Source organism: Barbatula barbatula, assembly GCF_947034865.1.
Source record: "Barbatula barbatula genome assembly, chromosome: 20".
NCBI lineage: Eukaryota > Metazoa > Chordata > Actinopteri > Cypriniformes > Nemacheilidae > Barbatula > Barbatula barbatula.
Window position 1 is genome coordinate 10,606,455 of NC_136783.1, and position 17,142 is coordinate 10,623,596.

Here is a 17,142-nt window from a genome sequence, read left to right on the forward strand (position 1 = left end):
GAGATGATTAGCATAATGATGAGCTGGCTCTGACCTCAGAAAGGCCATCAATCAAAACTCCTCCATCTGTTCAAAGCGCGCCTTGAGCTGACCTTGAGTTTGCTCCCGAACGGAAACCTTTAAGATTCCCATTTTAATGTGTTCAAACAGAAGTGATAAGAACGGCTGACATATAAAATGACACTTTAATGGAAATTTCAAACAATGTAATTAATGATAAAGGTTTCTGTCAACATGAGGTGTTTCTTTAATCCAAAGGTTATCTCGTGCTTATTAAGAAAGTAGGTTTGATTTGTGCGGCTGCTGGGGAATGTTTTGTCTACCGAAGCCGGACGGGGTAGCATCTACTCCTGTAAGGTTATTTTAAGTATGCACAGAAATATGTTTAACTGATGTAACACTGACACACATTAGGTGTTATCTTTATTACCGTTATTTGCATTTGTCTTTGAGCTTTTGCTGTTTTAAGATTTTTAGATTTAGATGGCATGAACATGATCACGTAGGGGTTTTTTTTACCTTAGGGGTGTTACACATGTTTTTTTCCATCTACAGTCCACTCAATTCAGACCCACAGAAGTTCACAGCGCATCAGCAAGATGCACAAGTTTAGCTTCAAGGCACATGGAAGGTTTAAGCTACAGGATAAAACCGTGAGCACGCAAATAAAAAATAAATGAAATACCACACGTCAGCTCAAACCATGTTTTGTGAAGCTTTAAGGTTTAGTCGCGATGTAAGAAGCTCAAAAGGCCTGTGGTTCGCAAACTCACAAAGTAACATCGCGAGCGACGTTTACAGAGACAACTTTGAGAATTTCTGAGAAGAAGCTCGGTGGCAACAGCCTTGTAGTGGATCAAAATTCTTGTTTCTATTTATACGGACGTGAACACTTTTCATTTGCTTGTCTGAGGCGGTGTGTATCAGACTGACAATTCCATATGTGCCGCATCCAGGATCTAAACAAAGTCTCTTCTCTCGAAACTTTGGGATGCTAATCTGCATGGATACATCTTACGTTTATGAGTGATGTATTCCTTTCACGCGGTTCAAAAACTTTCGTAAAGTAGATAAGCGCACAAATTGTCTGCATCTCAAATGCGTTCCGGTGTGGATCATGTTTTATTTACGTAAGTTTTTGGAAAGGATTTTGGCACGCAATGTTATGACAGTCACATTGAATTATAACAGAGGATGCAGAGATAACACCTCTAACAAATCATCCATCATTGGCTCGGTTTTCAGGTGCTTGTGTATAAATCTTAAAAAGCAGATATCAGGTTTGTCTTTAGACGTCTGTGTGAATTTAAAGGAACAGTGCACCTACAATTGTAAGATTTGTCATTATTTACCCACCTCAATGTCACTGACTTGAGAACAGTAGGATATTTAGCCAATTTTTTAAAATGCCTCACTCTTTCCTGACATGAAACTATGTCGTGACTTGTGCGATTTCCAAGTATTCAGAGGCATACAAACTACCAAAATTCAACCAATTATTTGCTCAGAATGTTGCCAATGGCTCTCAATCACGTTTACAATTCAAACCATACTGTATGTCATCCAGAAATAAAAGAAAATAATTATAAGTTTGGACTGAAATAAATTATGAAATGTTCCTTTAATTAGGTCTGTCCACCTCACAGCAGTGTCCCTAATGAAATGAAATGCCACTTCCTCATTTCTCCCTTTAGGTTTTGCCACTTTATTAACATCCAACTCTTTAATTTCTCTGTAAATGCGCTTTAATTCCGGTGTGTATGAGCATTTGGTGGCAGGACAACAGAGGGAAAGTATTAAACCATATCGTGCAGTACTTTGCCGGAGGGGCCAGTGGTGAGACAGTATCACTAGCGAGAATTTGTGATCTAATTTAGAGGCAGTGAAGCGTACAGTCTCCTCTCCGTGGACTTTTGGCTCCACACACCATTGACCGGTCCCTCAAAACTTTTCCAGAGCATTTGGCATGGACCTTATTTTGAGGAATGGGCCTTGAGAAGGACTGGAGGCTGGCATCTCTTGGCAGATGTACAGTGATAGAGAAGGAATTTATGAGTGTGTAACTATGTGATCTTTTTATTTGAGTCTAATATCAGCAGTCTTTCTAAGTGGATGTACATTTATATTCTATCACAGCATAGCAAAGATTTACATAGTGTTTCAAAGAAATAATTCACCTCTGTGAACTTGCTTTATAGTCGTCTACATTATAAATGAGTTAGATTTGTTTTTAGGCTTTTTTGGGGATATCCCCGCTACCCTTCTGAAACATATTTTTGTGCAATAAATAATTATTAATAGTTATCATTTGTTTTTGCAAATATCTAACCAATAAAAAGTATTAAAAAGTGTTCGTCAACATAAGAGAGATTTATCCTGATTGGTAGGATAACAATTTGGACATATTTGCATATTGGTCTGTCAACTACACATTTAATTTCAAACCTGTATGACTTTCTTCTGCAGAACTCCAAAGATTATATTTTGAAGAAAGTTGGTTACCAAACAGACTTTCACGTCTATTGTATGGACACAAAACCAATGCAAGTCAATTGGTACTGATGTTGTAACGTTAAATTCTTCTAAATATCTTCTTTTGTGTTCATACAGCTTTGAAATGACAGAAGGGTGAGTAAATGATGACAGAATTTTCATTTTTGGGTAAAATATCACTTTAAAACTTCTTAAAAATCATCTCAGGTGAAAGTACTTTTTGAACTAATTCTAGACAAACAGAAACAACAATAAAGATACTTTAATGCTTGATTCTTTCTTAATATTCTTTAAGTTACATTTCAGATGTTAAATAGCTTTAATGAATTTCAGAGATGTGGAAAACAATTAAAAGTACATGACCCTAAACATTTTTACAGTATATACTGTATACCAATGATTTTGTTTCACTTTATTTGACCAAATAAATTGCAATTTGCAAGTATTCGAACACCAAGACAGCTTTCAAGTAGCATTAAAGTTTGATCATGTGATGTTTGTGGATCAGTTCAAAATGCAAAAGAAGATTTTAGTTTGTTTTCCAGTTCAAAATGCAAACAAGAGTTTAGTTTGTGTTATTACAATAAGGCATTTCCGTGCAAATGTTAAACTGACATACTGAATATGATCAAAGGCTAAAAAGTACAGAAATACAATTTACAGCTATAATTTAGCTATACAGTATCGCCCAGCTCTAACCGTCACAAATCTGTGATATTTTTTGTTTTTTGTTGTCAGTTTCCATGTTAAAGTTTCTTATCACAATAGAGTGAGCAAGAAGAGCCAGATATGTGATATCAGAACGAATATTTCTATCTTAGCATGCCGGGTCGAGGGAAAGAAAGAGCCCAGGGATGATGAGCCGAGCTGAGATTCCACAGACAGGGCTGAAAGATGGAAATGTCAGATATGAGTCAGAACCGCCAACCACAAAAAGATCAGGAGCGCTCACACACAAGGCACGAATCAGAATAGAACTCACACAGACTTCACTTGCCGAAGACCAAATTTTCTAGCCCACACAGAGGCTCTTTTGAGTTCGTTCCTGATTTATTGATGGAGGAGAGGAACTTTTACAATCAAAGTATTTTTCGCAAAGTTACATTTTCAGCGCGCAGTGGCTTTGCCACAGCTCAAAGTGCTTTTGAGCTCAAAGTTCAGCTCGTGCTCTTGCTAAAAGCACTGTTTTTCATTTTTGTAGCCCACAAATGGCATAATGATCTGTTTAAGGCAGTGTTGACCTTTAAAACTTCTATAAACCTCAACGATACATGTGACCTCGAGCACACAATCGGCTCCCTCTTCTGGAAAGGTGAGGATAGGTCAGGGGTCTGGAAATGTCAAGAGGTTGCTCTGGTGCAGCAGTACAATCTGGCCTTGTTTTTCTTTTTTGAGTTGTGAGTCATGATGCTTTCACGTTTAGTAAACTTGTGTGTTTGCAAACTTCCAGATATACTGATACACAGCAGTGACGTCATGCGTTACACATTCAGTCCATAGGCATGCACGAGTACAACCAAAACACGGCGGTGTGCACAACTGTGTCTGTGCTACTCAACATACTTATTTATGTGTATTAATGTAAACATTATTTACATACGCCATATATGGCGGCAAAGGGTGTATAAAAAGCGCTTCTGGGTTAAACCTGGGTATGCTTATGTTCACAGGCGCGTCATGTTTACTTTACAAATTGGCATGCCACAGGGATGATGTATTTTTGTAGGCTAAACCCGAGAGATACCGCCGCACTGGTTCCCTCAACCAAAAGCTTATGGATATTTGGAAGACTTTTGGAAGATTGTAAAAAATACGTTTTGTGATTATGATTTTGATGTTTACACGTTTTTACCGCCAACACAATCTTACAAATTACCAGAACAATCATTTCTTTTATTTTCTCTATAAAATAGCGCCGAATACTGTGGAATAAACGAATTATTTTTGCAGTTGTGAAGTATTAACCATATAGAATAAATCAAATAAATAATCCTAATGCATTGCCACGCTGTTGAGAGGGACATCTAGAGGCGAGTATAAAATGAAAAAACTCTGTAATATAAGGGTACAGAAGTCATGTGTAGAAGACAAAATAACAAAATTAGTTTAAAGTTCAACCACAGAAATGTGTCAAAGACATCTCAGTCCGCTGTCTTTAAGGCCATTGAATGCAGTCTTTTGGGAGACAGCTGGGTTTGGACGACGTTGTGGGAGAGTTTTCGCTGAGGGAATCACAAACGATACCTATCGGCTAAATTAAAACTAACTTTTTTTATTAAGATAGCGTTAAATGCTTTGGTGATTGATGTTGCTTAATTTTTTATGCATTAAACGCTTGTCTTCTTAATTCAGAAATGTAAATTATGCAAGAAGCCTATCCCCAAATATGAGTTGGAGAGTGTTGAGTCGACCGTGGAGAAGAATAAACGGCATGAGATGTTGAGCTAGTGCTGGGAAAAAGGGCTGTTCCTAAATGGCTGTTTTGATCTTCTCTTTTGGATCTCTCTATTTCACTTTATTTAATCAAACCTATGCGCCTCACGGTGAAGATTAACTGCTAGCAGCTCTGTGCAGCCATCCACTAAATTCAGTGTTCTAGTCCAGTTGTGCTCAGAAAAGAGAAATGATGTCCTCTAGTGGTGAACTGCTGGTATAACAGCATCTTAATGCGTGTGACCTGTCCTCAATGCAGCATTTCCTATCACGTGTGTGTGCTTTAATTCATCACTGACGTGTTTGACGATTTTTGTATGTTCCTCAGATCATCACACAGCGGTATAGCCGGTTCTCTTGGGTGGCGGAGCTGATCCAGATCTTCATCACCATCAGTATAACCGTCAGCTTCCTTGTGATGGGCACGGCCATGAAGCACACAAGTGTGTTTTCTTTTATTTCATTATTTAAAGTCAACATGAAATGGCGTTTATAACCCATTTTACGTAATTATTGGTGCATTTCCAAATGATTCCAAGAGCAGAGCAGCCCACAAGGAATATTCTCCAAACACACAATCGGCAGCGTGTCCTACACAAGACCGAGGCCTCGGTTTGAGGTCATTCATTTCTAGCCTTGACTCAAACTGCTTTTGGCTCTTTTATACTGAATGCTGCATCTCTCACAGGGACTGAAGCCTGGATCTGGGCTCAGTCCAGCAAAGCTCTCAGCAGAAGGTGTCAGTGTGAATTATGTACAACCCATAGCTCACTAGGCTATGAATTCAAATAGCCTTTGTTACACATTAGAGTGGCCCGCATGTGACAAACTCCATCTGTTAATTCTGACTGATCGTGATCCTGCATCTGGCTTCTAGTCGCTAGTGTGTGAAACAGTGTTGTGGTACAGGAAGAGAGTGTACAGAGAAGTGTATGTGGTTTGAAAAGACTCATTATTTTTAATATGAGATGAAGGTCAGAGGGAGAAAAGTGTTAAGCTTTAAATCAACAACAAGAAAACGCCATACGTTTAGAATGTTAACAATAACGTGTTTCTTAGATGAACTGCAAAACTTTGAATATCCAAGGACGACTACATATTGGAATATCTATTGACTCCAAGAATAGAGAAATGCATTTTCATCATACTGAACTGAGACACACTGCACATAGACATTAGATGTATTCACATTTGAAATATTCACAAAATTATACTTAAACATTGGAAAATGATAGAATATTACATTAAATATATTAAGTTTGGTTGTTAAAATACACTTTAATCCCATAATGCTTTTATTAAATTCTCATAGTTTTAACTTTATGGATGGATATATGGATAGACAGACAGACATACAGATAGACAACAGATGGATGGATGGATGGATGGATGGAAGGATGACAGACAGACAGACAGACAGACAGACAGACAGACAGACTGACAGGCAGATAGGATGGATGATAGACAGATAGATTATAGATCCATAGGATGGAATTGCAAATTTCATGACCCGGTCGTCGTCTTTGCTTTCAGTTGACGGTTTGGTCAGCACACATTGGACGGAGAACGCAGAATGGATGGCAAGAATCAGCATGAGGCTATTGCCCCATAGCTCACAGTGGAGGACATTAGCCCAGAGCATACAGCACTGCAGACGGTAAACTCTGCATTCAGCCCATGGCAGATCATTTCACACACCATTTCTTTAAGCTTTTACAGCCCGTCACTGCTTACACATCCAGCATATTCCTTTACTCTGCTAATAGAAAAGACTTGTGGAGCATTAAAAACACTGGCTTTGATCAATCACTATAATTCACAGATTTTCCGGGTTTCAGCAATCCCTCTGCTTTTCCCCTTTTTCAGGTTCTTCTGTGGCTTCTTGTCCTTTTTGGCGTTTGGCGTGATTTTTGTCGTTTCGGCTTGTGATCCGAAGGTCAGTGCTCATTTAAAGCCAAAAGTGTCTGTTTACTATTTGAGGATTATTTTTTGCTTTAAACCTCTGAACATCTCCCTTCAGCCTTTAGGTTCAGCCTTACATTCAAACTCCTAGTTGTCGGTCAATAGAAGGTCACTTTTTCATTCTCTTCTTTCGTGCAGGGATTTGTTGTAATGCTTGACAAAGTGGTATCTTTCTCCCTAAACACGGAGGTGGGCCTGTTCATCTTTCTGATGCTGAGGACCTCCAGGTCGGAGCGCTTCAAGTGAGTAAAGTAAAGAATGTCCGCATGAATGGCTACATACACGTACAGTACAGTTTTATCTTTTCTGAGAACTCTATCTGTATAAACACTGTACGTTGTGGGTGCAGTAATAAAATTGACATGAAAAAATATTTGTTTATATACTGAAAGTTCATAGTGACAGTCAACATTTAAAACTGACGGACAGAAAACACTTTACATATGACCTTTGTTCTATTTAAGGTTCATTTTTAACCCCTGTATTGAGGTATAAACATAAAACTGATCTGAAACATGTTGCTATGGTTATAAAAGTGAGTTTTTATTAATTAATCATGTTTACAGCCATATCGCAGTGCCTTTGCCGGTGACCCAGAGACTTTTCAGTCTTTACTGGCTGCTTCCCATCTACTTCCTGTTCGCCGTGGTTTACGACATCTTCCAGTGCATTCTCATGATCACAGAGAACATGTCTCACACACTCCACGGCAACTCTTCTCTCCTCTGAGGAGCCCCGACATTTGTGACTGGATGTCATGTGGAACAGAGTACGCTGTGTCGATCCCTCAGGAACGGTCAGCTATTACCGCAAACTGTGCCAGAGACCCAGGCCAAACACAGCTAACGTCTCCAACTCTCCGGAGATTTGCACAATTATATTACACATTGATCACAGGATGAGCCTGAGGCGATCCTGCCCAAAAACCTCATTTATAATACCACACCAGTTGTGCAACATGAGCAGAGGGCATTTTCTGTTCTTGCTTTGCTGATGGCACCTCACGCAAGAGATTTATAGACTTTCAGAGGGCAGACTGGCCCCTCCTTCGTGCATGTTTTATATATCCCTGTTATTATAATCCAGTAAATTGCATGAACTCTCAGTGAAACATACTTTTACAATCCACAGTGATTAAATGTGCATCATCAAAGCAGGGCGAGAAGAGCTGCTCCTAAAAAGAACATAGCCTGTTGTTGATGTTCAGTATATAATTTGTGCTTTGAACGAGGGAATTTAATCTAAAACAACAAAACAAACTGTAAGGCGTGAGGTGTGCTTCACACAAATCAATAAATGCACTTGAGCTTTTGTTTTTATATGATTCTTAATTGTATTTACCTAACTAATGTAACCAATGTACTAAGAAACAGTCACTGCTTATATTCATTTCTTGTGTATCTATGAGAGAAAAGGTGCACCTAAACATTTAAATCTGTTTATCCAACCTCACGTCCTTAAAGCAAAATAGTTCTTATGACATGCTACATTTTATGATGTCTGAAATGCTGTTAGAAATTCATGGCATTGGCTAATTTATGCATATCAAGCCTGGCTTAAAAGTTGACGTAAATATGAAAATGTATGCCATCATAGACATATGTGCAACACCCAACCACATTCATTGTAGCATTTCATCATTTTCAAACAAATGTCATAAAGACAAATCAGGAGAATAAAACAACAATAGTAATATCAAAATATACTTTATTTTGGACTTCAGATCTGATTCAAATGACAACAGATCAACGCAATGCAAGGGGGAGTTTTGCAACCAAAAACGTTTGACTGGGGAAACAAAGATCAGGTGTGGGGACATCTGAAAACACATGGGGATCAGTGACCAAAACCCAAATCTACGCTGTACACCCTCAAACCCACCTGCACTAGTTTGTTTGGGTTTTTGTATTTTTTTTCTTTTTTCTTATTATTTTTTGTAGCTACAAAGAAATGTGAATTACAAAAGTTTTAAAAGAGTACAAAAAGACCAGGGGACACAGACGCAGTAAGAATAATGATAGAAAATGACACCGTGGAGAAATAAAGGTAACTGCGGGCAGGCAGATGCTGGGATAGAGACAAGGGGGACCGAAATACCCTTCTGTTGTCATACAGTAATAAATAGTGATCAGATGGATCTTGAAGCCATTTAAAAGTAGCCGATTTTATACAGACCTCGAAACACTCTGTATAAAACGCAAGGTTAAATATCGTGTGATATCCTAAACATAACTTGAGATTGAGACAACGCGGACAAGCCTCTATCACGGGACAGTCACAGAGTAACACGCATTTGGGGCCTGTGACTAATTCAGTTTTCTTATTGGTTGAGGCATTAGAAAGACAGGGAGATCAAGTACATTAGTATGGACAGCAGACTTCGATTTTGAAAGATGTCGCTCCTGCGCTGGCATCCCGATACATGCAGTAACTATAAACCAATATTAGCATGTCTCAATTACACGGCAGAATGATCACATGACCAGACGTTACATTACACGCTGTGCACAGAACCCAAAAGAATAAGATGTCTGAAAACTGAAGAGAGCAGGAAAGCACCCAAGTCACTTTAAAAAATGTGATTTGGATATTTCAGTACTGACCAACAAAGACTTGCTTTAAGCTTCAGGTATTCCAATAAAGACCTGCTCAGTCTTTATCTAAAAATGTGTATTATTGACAGAAAAAAAAACCTGTGAATAAATAATCCACGTGTTGAAATCAACTATAATTCTTGGCTTGTACACAAACAACCAATACAACACAAAAACTTGAACTGCTGTAGTTAAAAAGGCTATAAAACATCAAAAAGAAGCTGAATCCCACCAAATGGGATCTAGAAATAATGAAGACCTAAATGCAAGTCTTTCCTTTCTTCATGTACATGCACGTCGTTGTCCTGGGATGCATTATTTAGGTGAAATATCTTAAACTGTTTAGCATTGAACACTGAATTTTTACGAATAAGGAAACACGTAAGAGCTTAATACAGCACTGAAGAGTTGCATATGCTTGAATGGTCTGTGCCTGTGGTCACTCTGATGAATTCAATCTTTCATTTAGGGGATAAAACAAGGTTTTCATTCAGATGACTGCAAGAGAACTAACAACACTGTGTCAAAACAAAACTAAAACAGAACGATAAGCTGTATGTCCCCACACTGTTAAAATCACAAAACGTCGAGTAGCAAAAGACGCTAAATAACTGTTCTCATGAAATATGGAGATATCCACGAGTCCTGAAATCATGCAGCTGTGAGTCAAACAAAAGTTTGTGTGAAAGAAAGAGAGAAAGAAAGAAAGGAGGGGGAAGGTAAAGAAAAAGCTGATATGTCTGCACACTTGAAACGGAACTACCAACAAATATTAAAATCCTTTTGTTTGTTTATTTTGATGAGATTGGTTTTGAAGAACAAATAGTAAAATATCTTCCAAATTTGGTACATATACCAGACCTGTTGCCATTCTTCCTTTGTTATATTGTTTTTTTTCAACCTGTGTCACTTAAAAAGTCATTTGAATGTCTCTGGTTGGAATCACATCCGCTCGGCCTGTTGCGTTGGGGTGCTTGATGTTGTTGTTTGTATTTGTCTGTAGTGGCTGGCCATGGTTCACTGGGGACTGTAGCAGTTTGAGGGTCAGGGACAGTCATTTTGGCTATGTACACATTCATAGTCGGTCCATGGCTTCCAGCAAGTAGCGCTATTTCCGCAGATCTAATACACAAACCTGGGGAAAAACAAAATAATAATTACTTAACGTCACTTTTGTTTAGAGGTCTTGTGTTGAAATGCTGGCAAACTGTCGGTACCAATGCTATTTAACAAGTTTCAAATTGCTGCTGTCCTTCTGAAACCTTGTATATCCTATTCCGTGATTTTAATTTTTTGCCATAAATAATTATTAGTAGTCATCCTTTTGATGGTCACTGCGTTTTGCAAATATCTAACCAATAAAAAGTATTTAAAAGTGTTTGTCAACTTTGTACTTTTTGAATGATTAAATAGTGTGGCTTCAGTGTTTCTTCCGTTACATAAAAAACTAAATTTGGACATCAGCAGTTTAGGAATGAGAGCGAAGATATGCGAAAATAAGTAATAAAATAAATAATTTTTTGGTGTTGCATAAATGTGAATTAAGAGAAAAGACACAATGAAACTTGAACTTACAGAACCGTCCGATGCACTTGCTCCTACTTTGTCTCCCGCAGCGTTCCAGCAAACTTCAAAAATGCCCCCTGTTCCCCTGTAGCTATGGACTAAAGCACCAGTCTGTAGAAATAAATAAAATTACGTTCAGTGGTTTGCAAATCATGTTTTTTGGGTGATTTATCCCTTTAAGCCATGTCATGGGTCAGACCCATAGCAGCGGCTGTCATCTTGTACAAACAGCTCATCGAATGTATTGCCAGACATTTCTTACCTGTGTGTTCCAGATATGGACACATTTGTCGAAAGAGCCGCTGGCTAGATGACGTCCGTCAGGGCTGAAGGCTACGCTGTACACAGGCTCCTGGTGTTTGGTTAGTGTGTGTATGCAGATGCCTCGATCTACGTCCCAAAGCCGAACAGTGGAGTCAAAGGAAGCGCTAGAGGTGTTAGAAAAGTCGGGATAAAGCTTTAGTTCATTTAAAACAAGACACTTTGAGTTCAAGAACACATTATACGCACATAAATACAAATTCATGTTAACCGGTGTGAACAAGTTGGTAAAACTGCAGAAATCTTGCTTTATTTTTTATGTACAACTGACTTCTAACACAAGGGGGCAATATCACCTTTGTTTACTGATCAAGTAGGCATGTTATTGTCCATTATGTTCTAAACTTATGTTTGGGAAAAAACTAAACCCGTGAAGCAGGTACTACACTATTCATGTAGAGCATTATAAAACTAGTATCACACAAGTAAAAACATTTATTAACAATCATGCATGCATGAGCAGATATCACATGAGACTGCCAATGACCTCAAAAGGACACATATCTGCAAAACAGCGTCAGGAGGAGGGCATGATGTTAACAGATGGCGCTATGACTCTACCTGGCCAGCATTAGATTGGCGTTGGGGTTGTTGGTTCCTGGACCTGTAGGGCTCCATTTGATAGTGTAGATTTCTTTGCTGTGAGCTTGTAAGTCGTGAACACATGTGTCCTGTTTCATACTCCAAATCTAGATCAGAACAAATAACATCTTAAACCCCTGCGTCACAACCGCACATTGATTGTCTCAAGAATCAATGTCGCCCCCCTCTCAGCAGGCGCAGTCGGCATGAATGCGTCCCACAGACAGGTCGCTGATGGCTTTACCTTTAGAGTCATGTCATCAGAACACGACGCCAACAGGTTTCCGGTCGGGTCCCATTTGATTGCATTAACTTCATTCTGGAGAGGAGGAAGACAGAGAGACACAGGTTTGATGTTCATTTCTTTGGCAGACGAGTGTTGGATGAAACAGTAGGAAGGTGGGATGAGCAGACAGTTCTTACCGTGTGTCCTTGGAATGTTTTAATGGGTCGGTCCTGGCCCAGTTTGCACACGTGGATGCACATGTCTGTGCTACAGGAGGCAAATGTGTTGTTGCTCTGCCAGTCCACATCAAGAGCAGGTGCTGTGTAGGGACAATTATTCATGTGTTTAAGGCATCCGACGTGATTTGAAATGATTAGAAAAAGAGAGAGCCAAATCTAACCAAACATACATTTGGAGCCAATAACAAAACTGTATTCAATATAAAAATGTCAGAAGTGAATTAAGAGGAATGTGTGCGAACCTGAATGAAATGGGAACTGCTGTTTGGCCTCTCCTGTGTGAGCATCCCAGATTATTGTTGTCTATAGAGAAGAGAAGAATTTTGTAATTAAACAATACAGAACATCATTGAATGTGAACAGAATTGTGTCATTTACTAAATGAGTCCCACCTTATCGACACCGGCGCTGAGGATGAAGTTTCCTTTTTTGTTCCATTTTAATGCAAATATTGGACCTTTATGTTGACCCAGTGTACTGGCCAGATTACCTGTAAACAAATACAATTAAAAAACGGCAAAATCGCAGGAAGACAGACACGTTATAGCAAAAGAGACAATCCTGTTGCTTACCATCTTTTGTCCATATTCTTGCGAAGCCGTCATAAGAGCCCGTGGCTAAAAGTGTGCCTTCGCTCTGACAAACACAAAGAACACAAAAACGTCAGTCTCAAACCAGAAGGTATGCATAACAGGAAGTGATGTCGGAGCAGGACTCACGTTCCAGTCTAGCGATGTGACGTCTTTGTTACTGGGCACGTCTTGGCCACCTTCCCGTATGCAGTGCCTGAGGACAAGCTGCGTGGAGGAGCTGCTGCTGTTCTCGCTCAGATTCCAGATCCGTGCCGTGGAGTCCCCGGACCTGCAAAGAGCCCACGGGTGTGAATTAAACAGACCTATTGATTTCTCTCTATGTACTTATCCTTTAGCCGAAGTCAAATGAAACTATTATGGATGTTTAAATACAATGTGAGGTTTTCTTAACAGAATAAGTCGTCAATTATTTCCATTCGAATAAAAAAACTGGTTTAAAGACGCCGTGGAGAGAAACTGACCCAGAAGCGAGCAGATCACTGACAGGGTTCCAGGCACAGATGAAGACCTCTGACTCGTGACCTCTAAGCACCATGGCTTTATTCTGAGGGATCTCCACGTCCACATCCATCTCCATCATGTCTGCATGGTTATCTGCACAGATGGAGAACCGTGAGGATGTGCGGCTCACAAACACACAAAGAGTTGTCCACACATTCATCCAGAGACTCACTAGGTAAGGCGTGAGCACCGTTCTCTTCTCCGTTCGTGGTGTTCTCTCCGTTTTTGGCGTTACCCTGCATGTTGGCGGTGGCCGCAGAGGGAGCAGCGACAGCTTGCTGTTGAGCTAGTTTGTCTCGATAAGCCTGCTGCCGAGTCTGTACAACATCGGGCATCACTGCGTCAATCAGTGAAAGAGACTCAATCGGCCGCCCATCAAACAGCGTGCCATCCTGTGGAAAGGAGTCAATGCTTGTTAACAGAGTGATAACTCATCTGGTTTTGCCTCAGGACATAGGTTTTATTTTTTATTAAATAACAAATGCAGACGGTTTCATATAATGTTTTGATGAATAGTGCACCTTGTTTAGTTAATCCTTACTAAAAAATTATAAGATTAAAATAAGGTTTAAAAAATATACATTTATATGCAAAGTTAACTGAAGATTTTTTTTATTGTACAATATTCCACAATCAATTTGCGATCGGTTTCATCTCACATATCTAATTTAAGCCGTTGTTTTATGATTTCAAAATATGATTTCAGGAAATCATGAACGCAGCAGACATCACATGCATGTTTTAATGGTAAAATGGTCAATATTTTTTTATTCAACTGTTCAGACAGATGGTTTAATTTTCAGGTGGGTGCACATTCTCTTGAAGTTGGGAGAAACAGAGATATGGGGCTACCAAGGTAAAAAAAGCTAGTTTCTCGTTTTTTAGTTTTATCCATTTATTTGCTTAAATATTATGAATGCAATTTACCTTTGCATGCTATTCAGTTATTAAAGTAGTCTAAACTATGCTGTTATAATAGGGGATGAGGATTGTTTACATTGTGTAGTTTCAAGTTGTTTGTGAAATTTGCAGTTAAGAGGTTCTGTATTTTGACTCCAACTGTCATTTATCCTGATTCCTTCACTTGATCATGAGTGCCACTTATTTATAACCAAATCATTTTGTGGGACTTTCAAACCTGTATAATACCAGTGTGGTATTTTTCTACAATATTTACTCACCATGACAGTATAAAAGGACATTTAAGTCAATCAACTGCAGTCTTTTCTCTCTTAACCAGTATAAAATGTGGTAAAAAAAATACTGTCATGTACTGGAAACCGGTATAAATCTGGGAAATACTGTTATATTAATTTATACCGCCCAGTATTACAAAAACTGTGATATTAATTAATTTATTGTTTCATTATTAACGCCATTCAAGCAACTAAGGCTATATTCAGGGCGAGAGAACTAGTCAATCTATACACAAATCCACAATTATTGATCGTGTTAATTCATTCATCAGGAAAAAAAGAACAAAATAAACTAAACTGAGGTTAAATATATCATTATTTATTTGAAAACTTGTACTGTAGATGTTGCCATAACATTGTTATCATGAAATGTTTTGGCCATGATAACCGCGTTTCAAATAAACCAATGTAAAACTAACATGAACCGCATATGCTCAATATTATGCTAAACCGTTAGCATGACAAGTATCTTACATGTTTAATTTAAAAGGTTTTTAAGCTTCTGGCAGTGAAAATATTTAATAGCACACATCACAGTTGGCAAAAAAATATTTATGCAAAACCTGTCGATGTTGCCACCTTCCTAATTTAGCTAGCATACCAAAACACTATGAATTTGTTCCAAATCACAGTAATGGTATAACAGCATTCACATTTTTGGGAAATAAGGTGAGCATTTGTCATTTATCCTGTTTATGTTGAACTTCAAGCTTTGCACAACTGTAGCAAATTCATATTTGTTCCATTATCAACATTAATACTGCCAATAACATTCCAAACAGTAATGTTCATGCGATAATGATTTAGAAAAGGTCTGAGCTAGCTCTCACCTCATTGATGCTGACTTCAGCTTCAACATACTGCAGGCCCTTTTGGATGATGGAGATCAGTGCAGCAGGGGGCACTAGGGCACCGTTGATGTTGGACTGACTGATGTGGCTCTCAATGCCGAATGTGAAGGCCGAGTGGGAAAACCCTGCCAGGGGGAATGACAAACATTTAAGTGTGTCACTGACCGGGATCAACTTTCTCTCCAGCTCACATCTGCTTTCTTAAACAACGGCCTTATTGTGAATATGTACAGACTGCATCCTAAAACCCTTTCCTTACGGGCTTGATATGACCAAGTTACAAATTATCTACAATATAGCAATGAAATGAAATTAAAGACGTTTCCACCTTGGGTACAAAGCACCTACCTGACTCTTGCAGGTATCTATACACAAGGAAGTTGACCTCATCGCTGCTAATACTCATCTTCACACCTGCTTACACCATGAGGTCAGCAAACAGGACACAAGCCTGAGAAAAAAAAATCTGATGAGAAAGTGCTTTGATGACAATAGAAGAGTTATGGATATTGAAAAGCTTTCTGCTCTACACTCCGGGGATCTGAGAGAGCCATCTAGTGTAGAAAAAGTCTTATTTACACTCTAATAAGGGGGTAAAAGCTCTCTTTGTCAGCAGAAACCCGAGTGTGTATAATGCTGCCAGAGGTTACCAAGGGCTCCACTGCCCTGCATGGCAAAATAACAAGTTGCAGTACCCGAAGTGACCATTACGCTGTGGAGGCGCTGTTGCAGCAAAACTCCAAAGCAGGCGAATGCATCTGCTACTAAAAATGTATACACAAGGGCCGCTGCCCAATATTTCTGTTTACAGAGTTTGACAGATTGACATTTTGTCTTTATGGATCTGCCAAAATGTCAGTCCCCGCGGATGTTTGTTTTAAAAAAAATTTTTATTCCAAATAAAGACTGACCTACATTTGACACTGTGATTATTGGGTTGCGCACCCAAGTATGGAAGGAATAGGTTGTTTATGTGGAAATGACACAAATTACGGATCAAAAGCATACAGACCATATCAAAATCTGAGATATTTGAAAGCTCTCTGACATCACTAAAATATTCCAACCAGACCCACATAGCAACACTGAATCAACCAATGGCCAAAGTTGGGGTTGGGACCACCTTTATCTCGAATAAATGAAGGACAGGGGCGGTTTGGGAAATAAATGATTACACAATTCACCTTTACGTCTAGAATATCACGTTAGCGCAGCGTTGGGCTTCTTCCAATACCATACTTTTAGTTCAACATTGACCCATTTACGCTCAGCCTTAAACGGTTTTAGTGTCATTCACTCCAGATCACATCTCCGTTCCTCATTCACAAAGAGTAGAGAGCTGGAAAATGTGTTCCTGACACTGTTTGTTTGCAATAGGGACAGTTTTTGACTGCTGGATATGCTCATTCTGTTTCATGGATGCTTGAGTGGTGAGGTTTTGATCGATTTCTAGAGGCAACACCTACGTGCCTCACCATCACTTAACTGCATATTGTTTTTGAGTGACATTTAACCTAACGGCAAACGCTCAATTAGGTGGGAGTCTTCTGATCCTTAAATAAGGGATGCAGATATATGCAAACAG

General features: G+C 39.0%; 2 protein-coding genes across 4 annotated transcripts in view; one reads left to right on the forward strand and one right to left on the reverse strand.

Moving 5' to 3' along the window:
• LOC306909085 (uncharacterized protein) overlaps positions 1-8,585 on the forward strand; it is a 78,333-nt gene extending 69,748 nt beyond the window's left edge. Inside the window, exons 14-18 of the mRNA XM_079482462.1 lie at positions 5,255-5,369; positions 6,460-6,583; positions 6,793-6,862; positions 7,027-7,130; positions 7,455-8,585. Of these exons, the coding sequence (XP_079338588.1) occupies positions 5,255-5,369; positions 6,460-6,583; positions 6,793-6,862; positions 7,027-7,130; positions 7,455-7,617 (576 nt within the window). The 3' untranslated portion in view covers positions 7,618-8,585. The remainder of the gene's footprint in view (positions 1-5,254; positions 5,370-6,459; positions 6,584-6,792; positions 6,863-7,026; positions 7,131-7,454) is intronic.
• Positions 8,580-17,142, reverse strand: part of tbl1xr1a (TBL1X/Y related 1a) — a 48,550-nt gene continuing 39,987 nt past the window's right edge. For all 3 annotated transcript variants that reach the window (XM_079482463.1, XM_079482464.1, XM_079482465.1), the window contains 14 exons: positions 15,906-16,008; positions 15,537-15,682; positions 13,683-13,902; positions 13,471-13,603; positions 13,136-13,277; positions 12,989-13,052; positions 12,809-12,906; positions 12,659-12,719; positions 12,375-12,496; positions 12,196-12,270; positions 11,931-12,058; positions 11,311-11,476; positions 11,058-11,159; positions 8,580-10,617 (listed from right to left, as the gene is read on the reverse strand). In XM_079482463.1, coding sequence (XP_079338589.1) covers positions 10,591-10,617; positions 11,058-11,159; positions 11,311-11,476; positions 11,931-12,058; positions 12,196-12,270; positions 12,375-12,496; positions 12,659-12,719; positions 12,809-12,906; positions 12,989-13,052; positions 13,136-13,277; positions 13,471-13,603; positions 13,683-13,902; positions 15,537-15,682; positions 15,906-15,963 — 1,542 coding nt within the window. In that variant the 5' untranslated portion in view covers positions 15,964-16,008 and the 3' untranslated portion in view covers positions 8,580-10,590. The remainder of the gene's footprint in view (positions 10,618-11,057; positions 11,160-11,310; positions 11,477-11,930; positions 12,059-12,195; positions 12,271-12,374; positions 12,497-12,658; positions 12,720-12,808; positions 12,907-12,988; positions 13,053-13,135; positions 13,278-13,470; positions 13,604-13,682; positions 13,903-15,536; positions 15,683-15,905; positions 16,009-17,142) is intronic.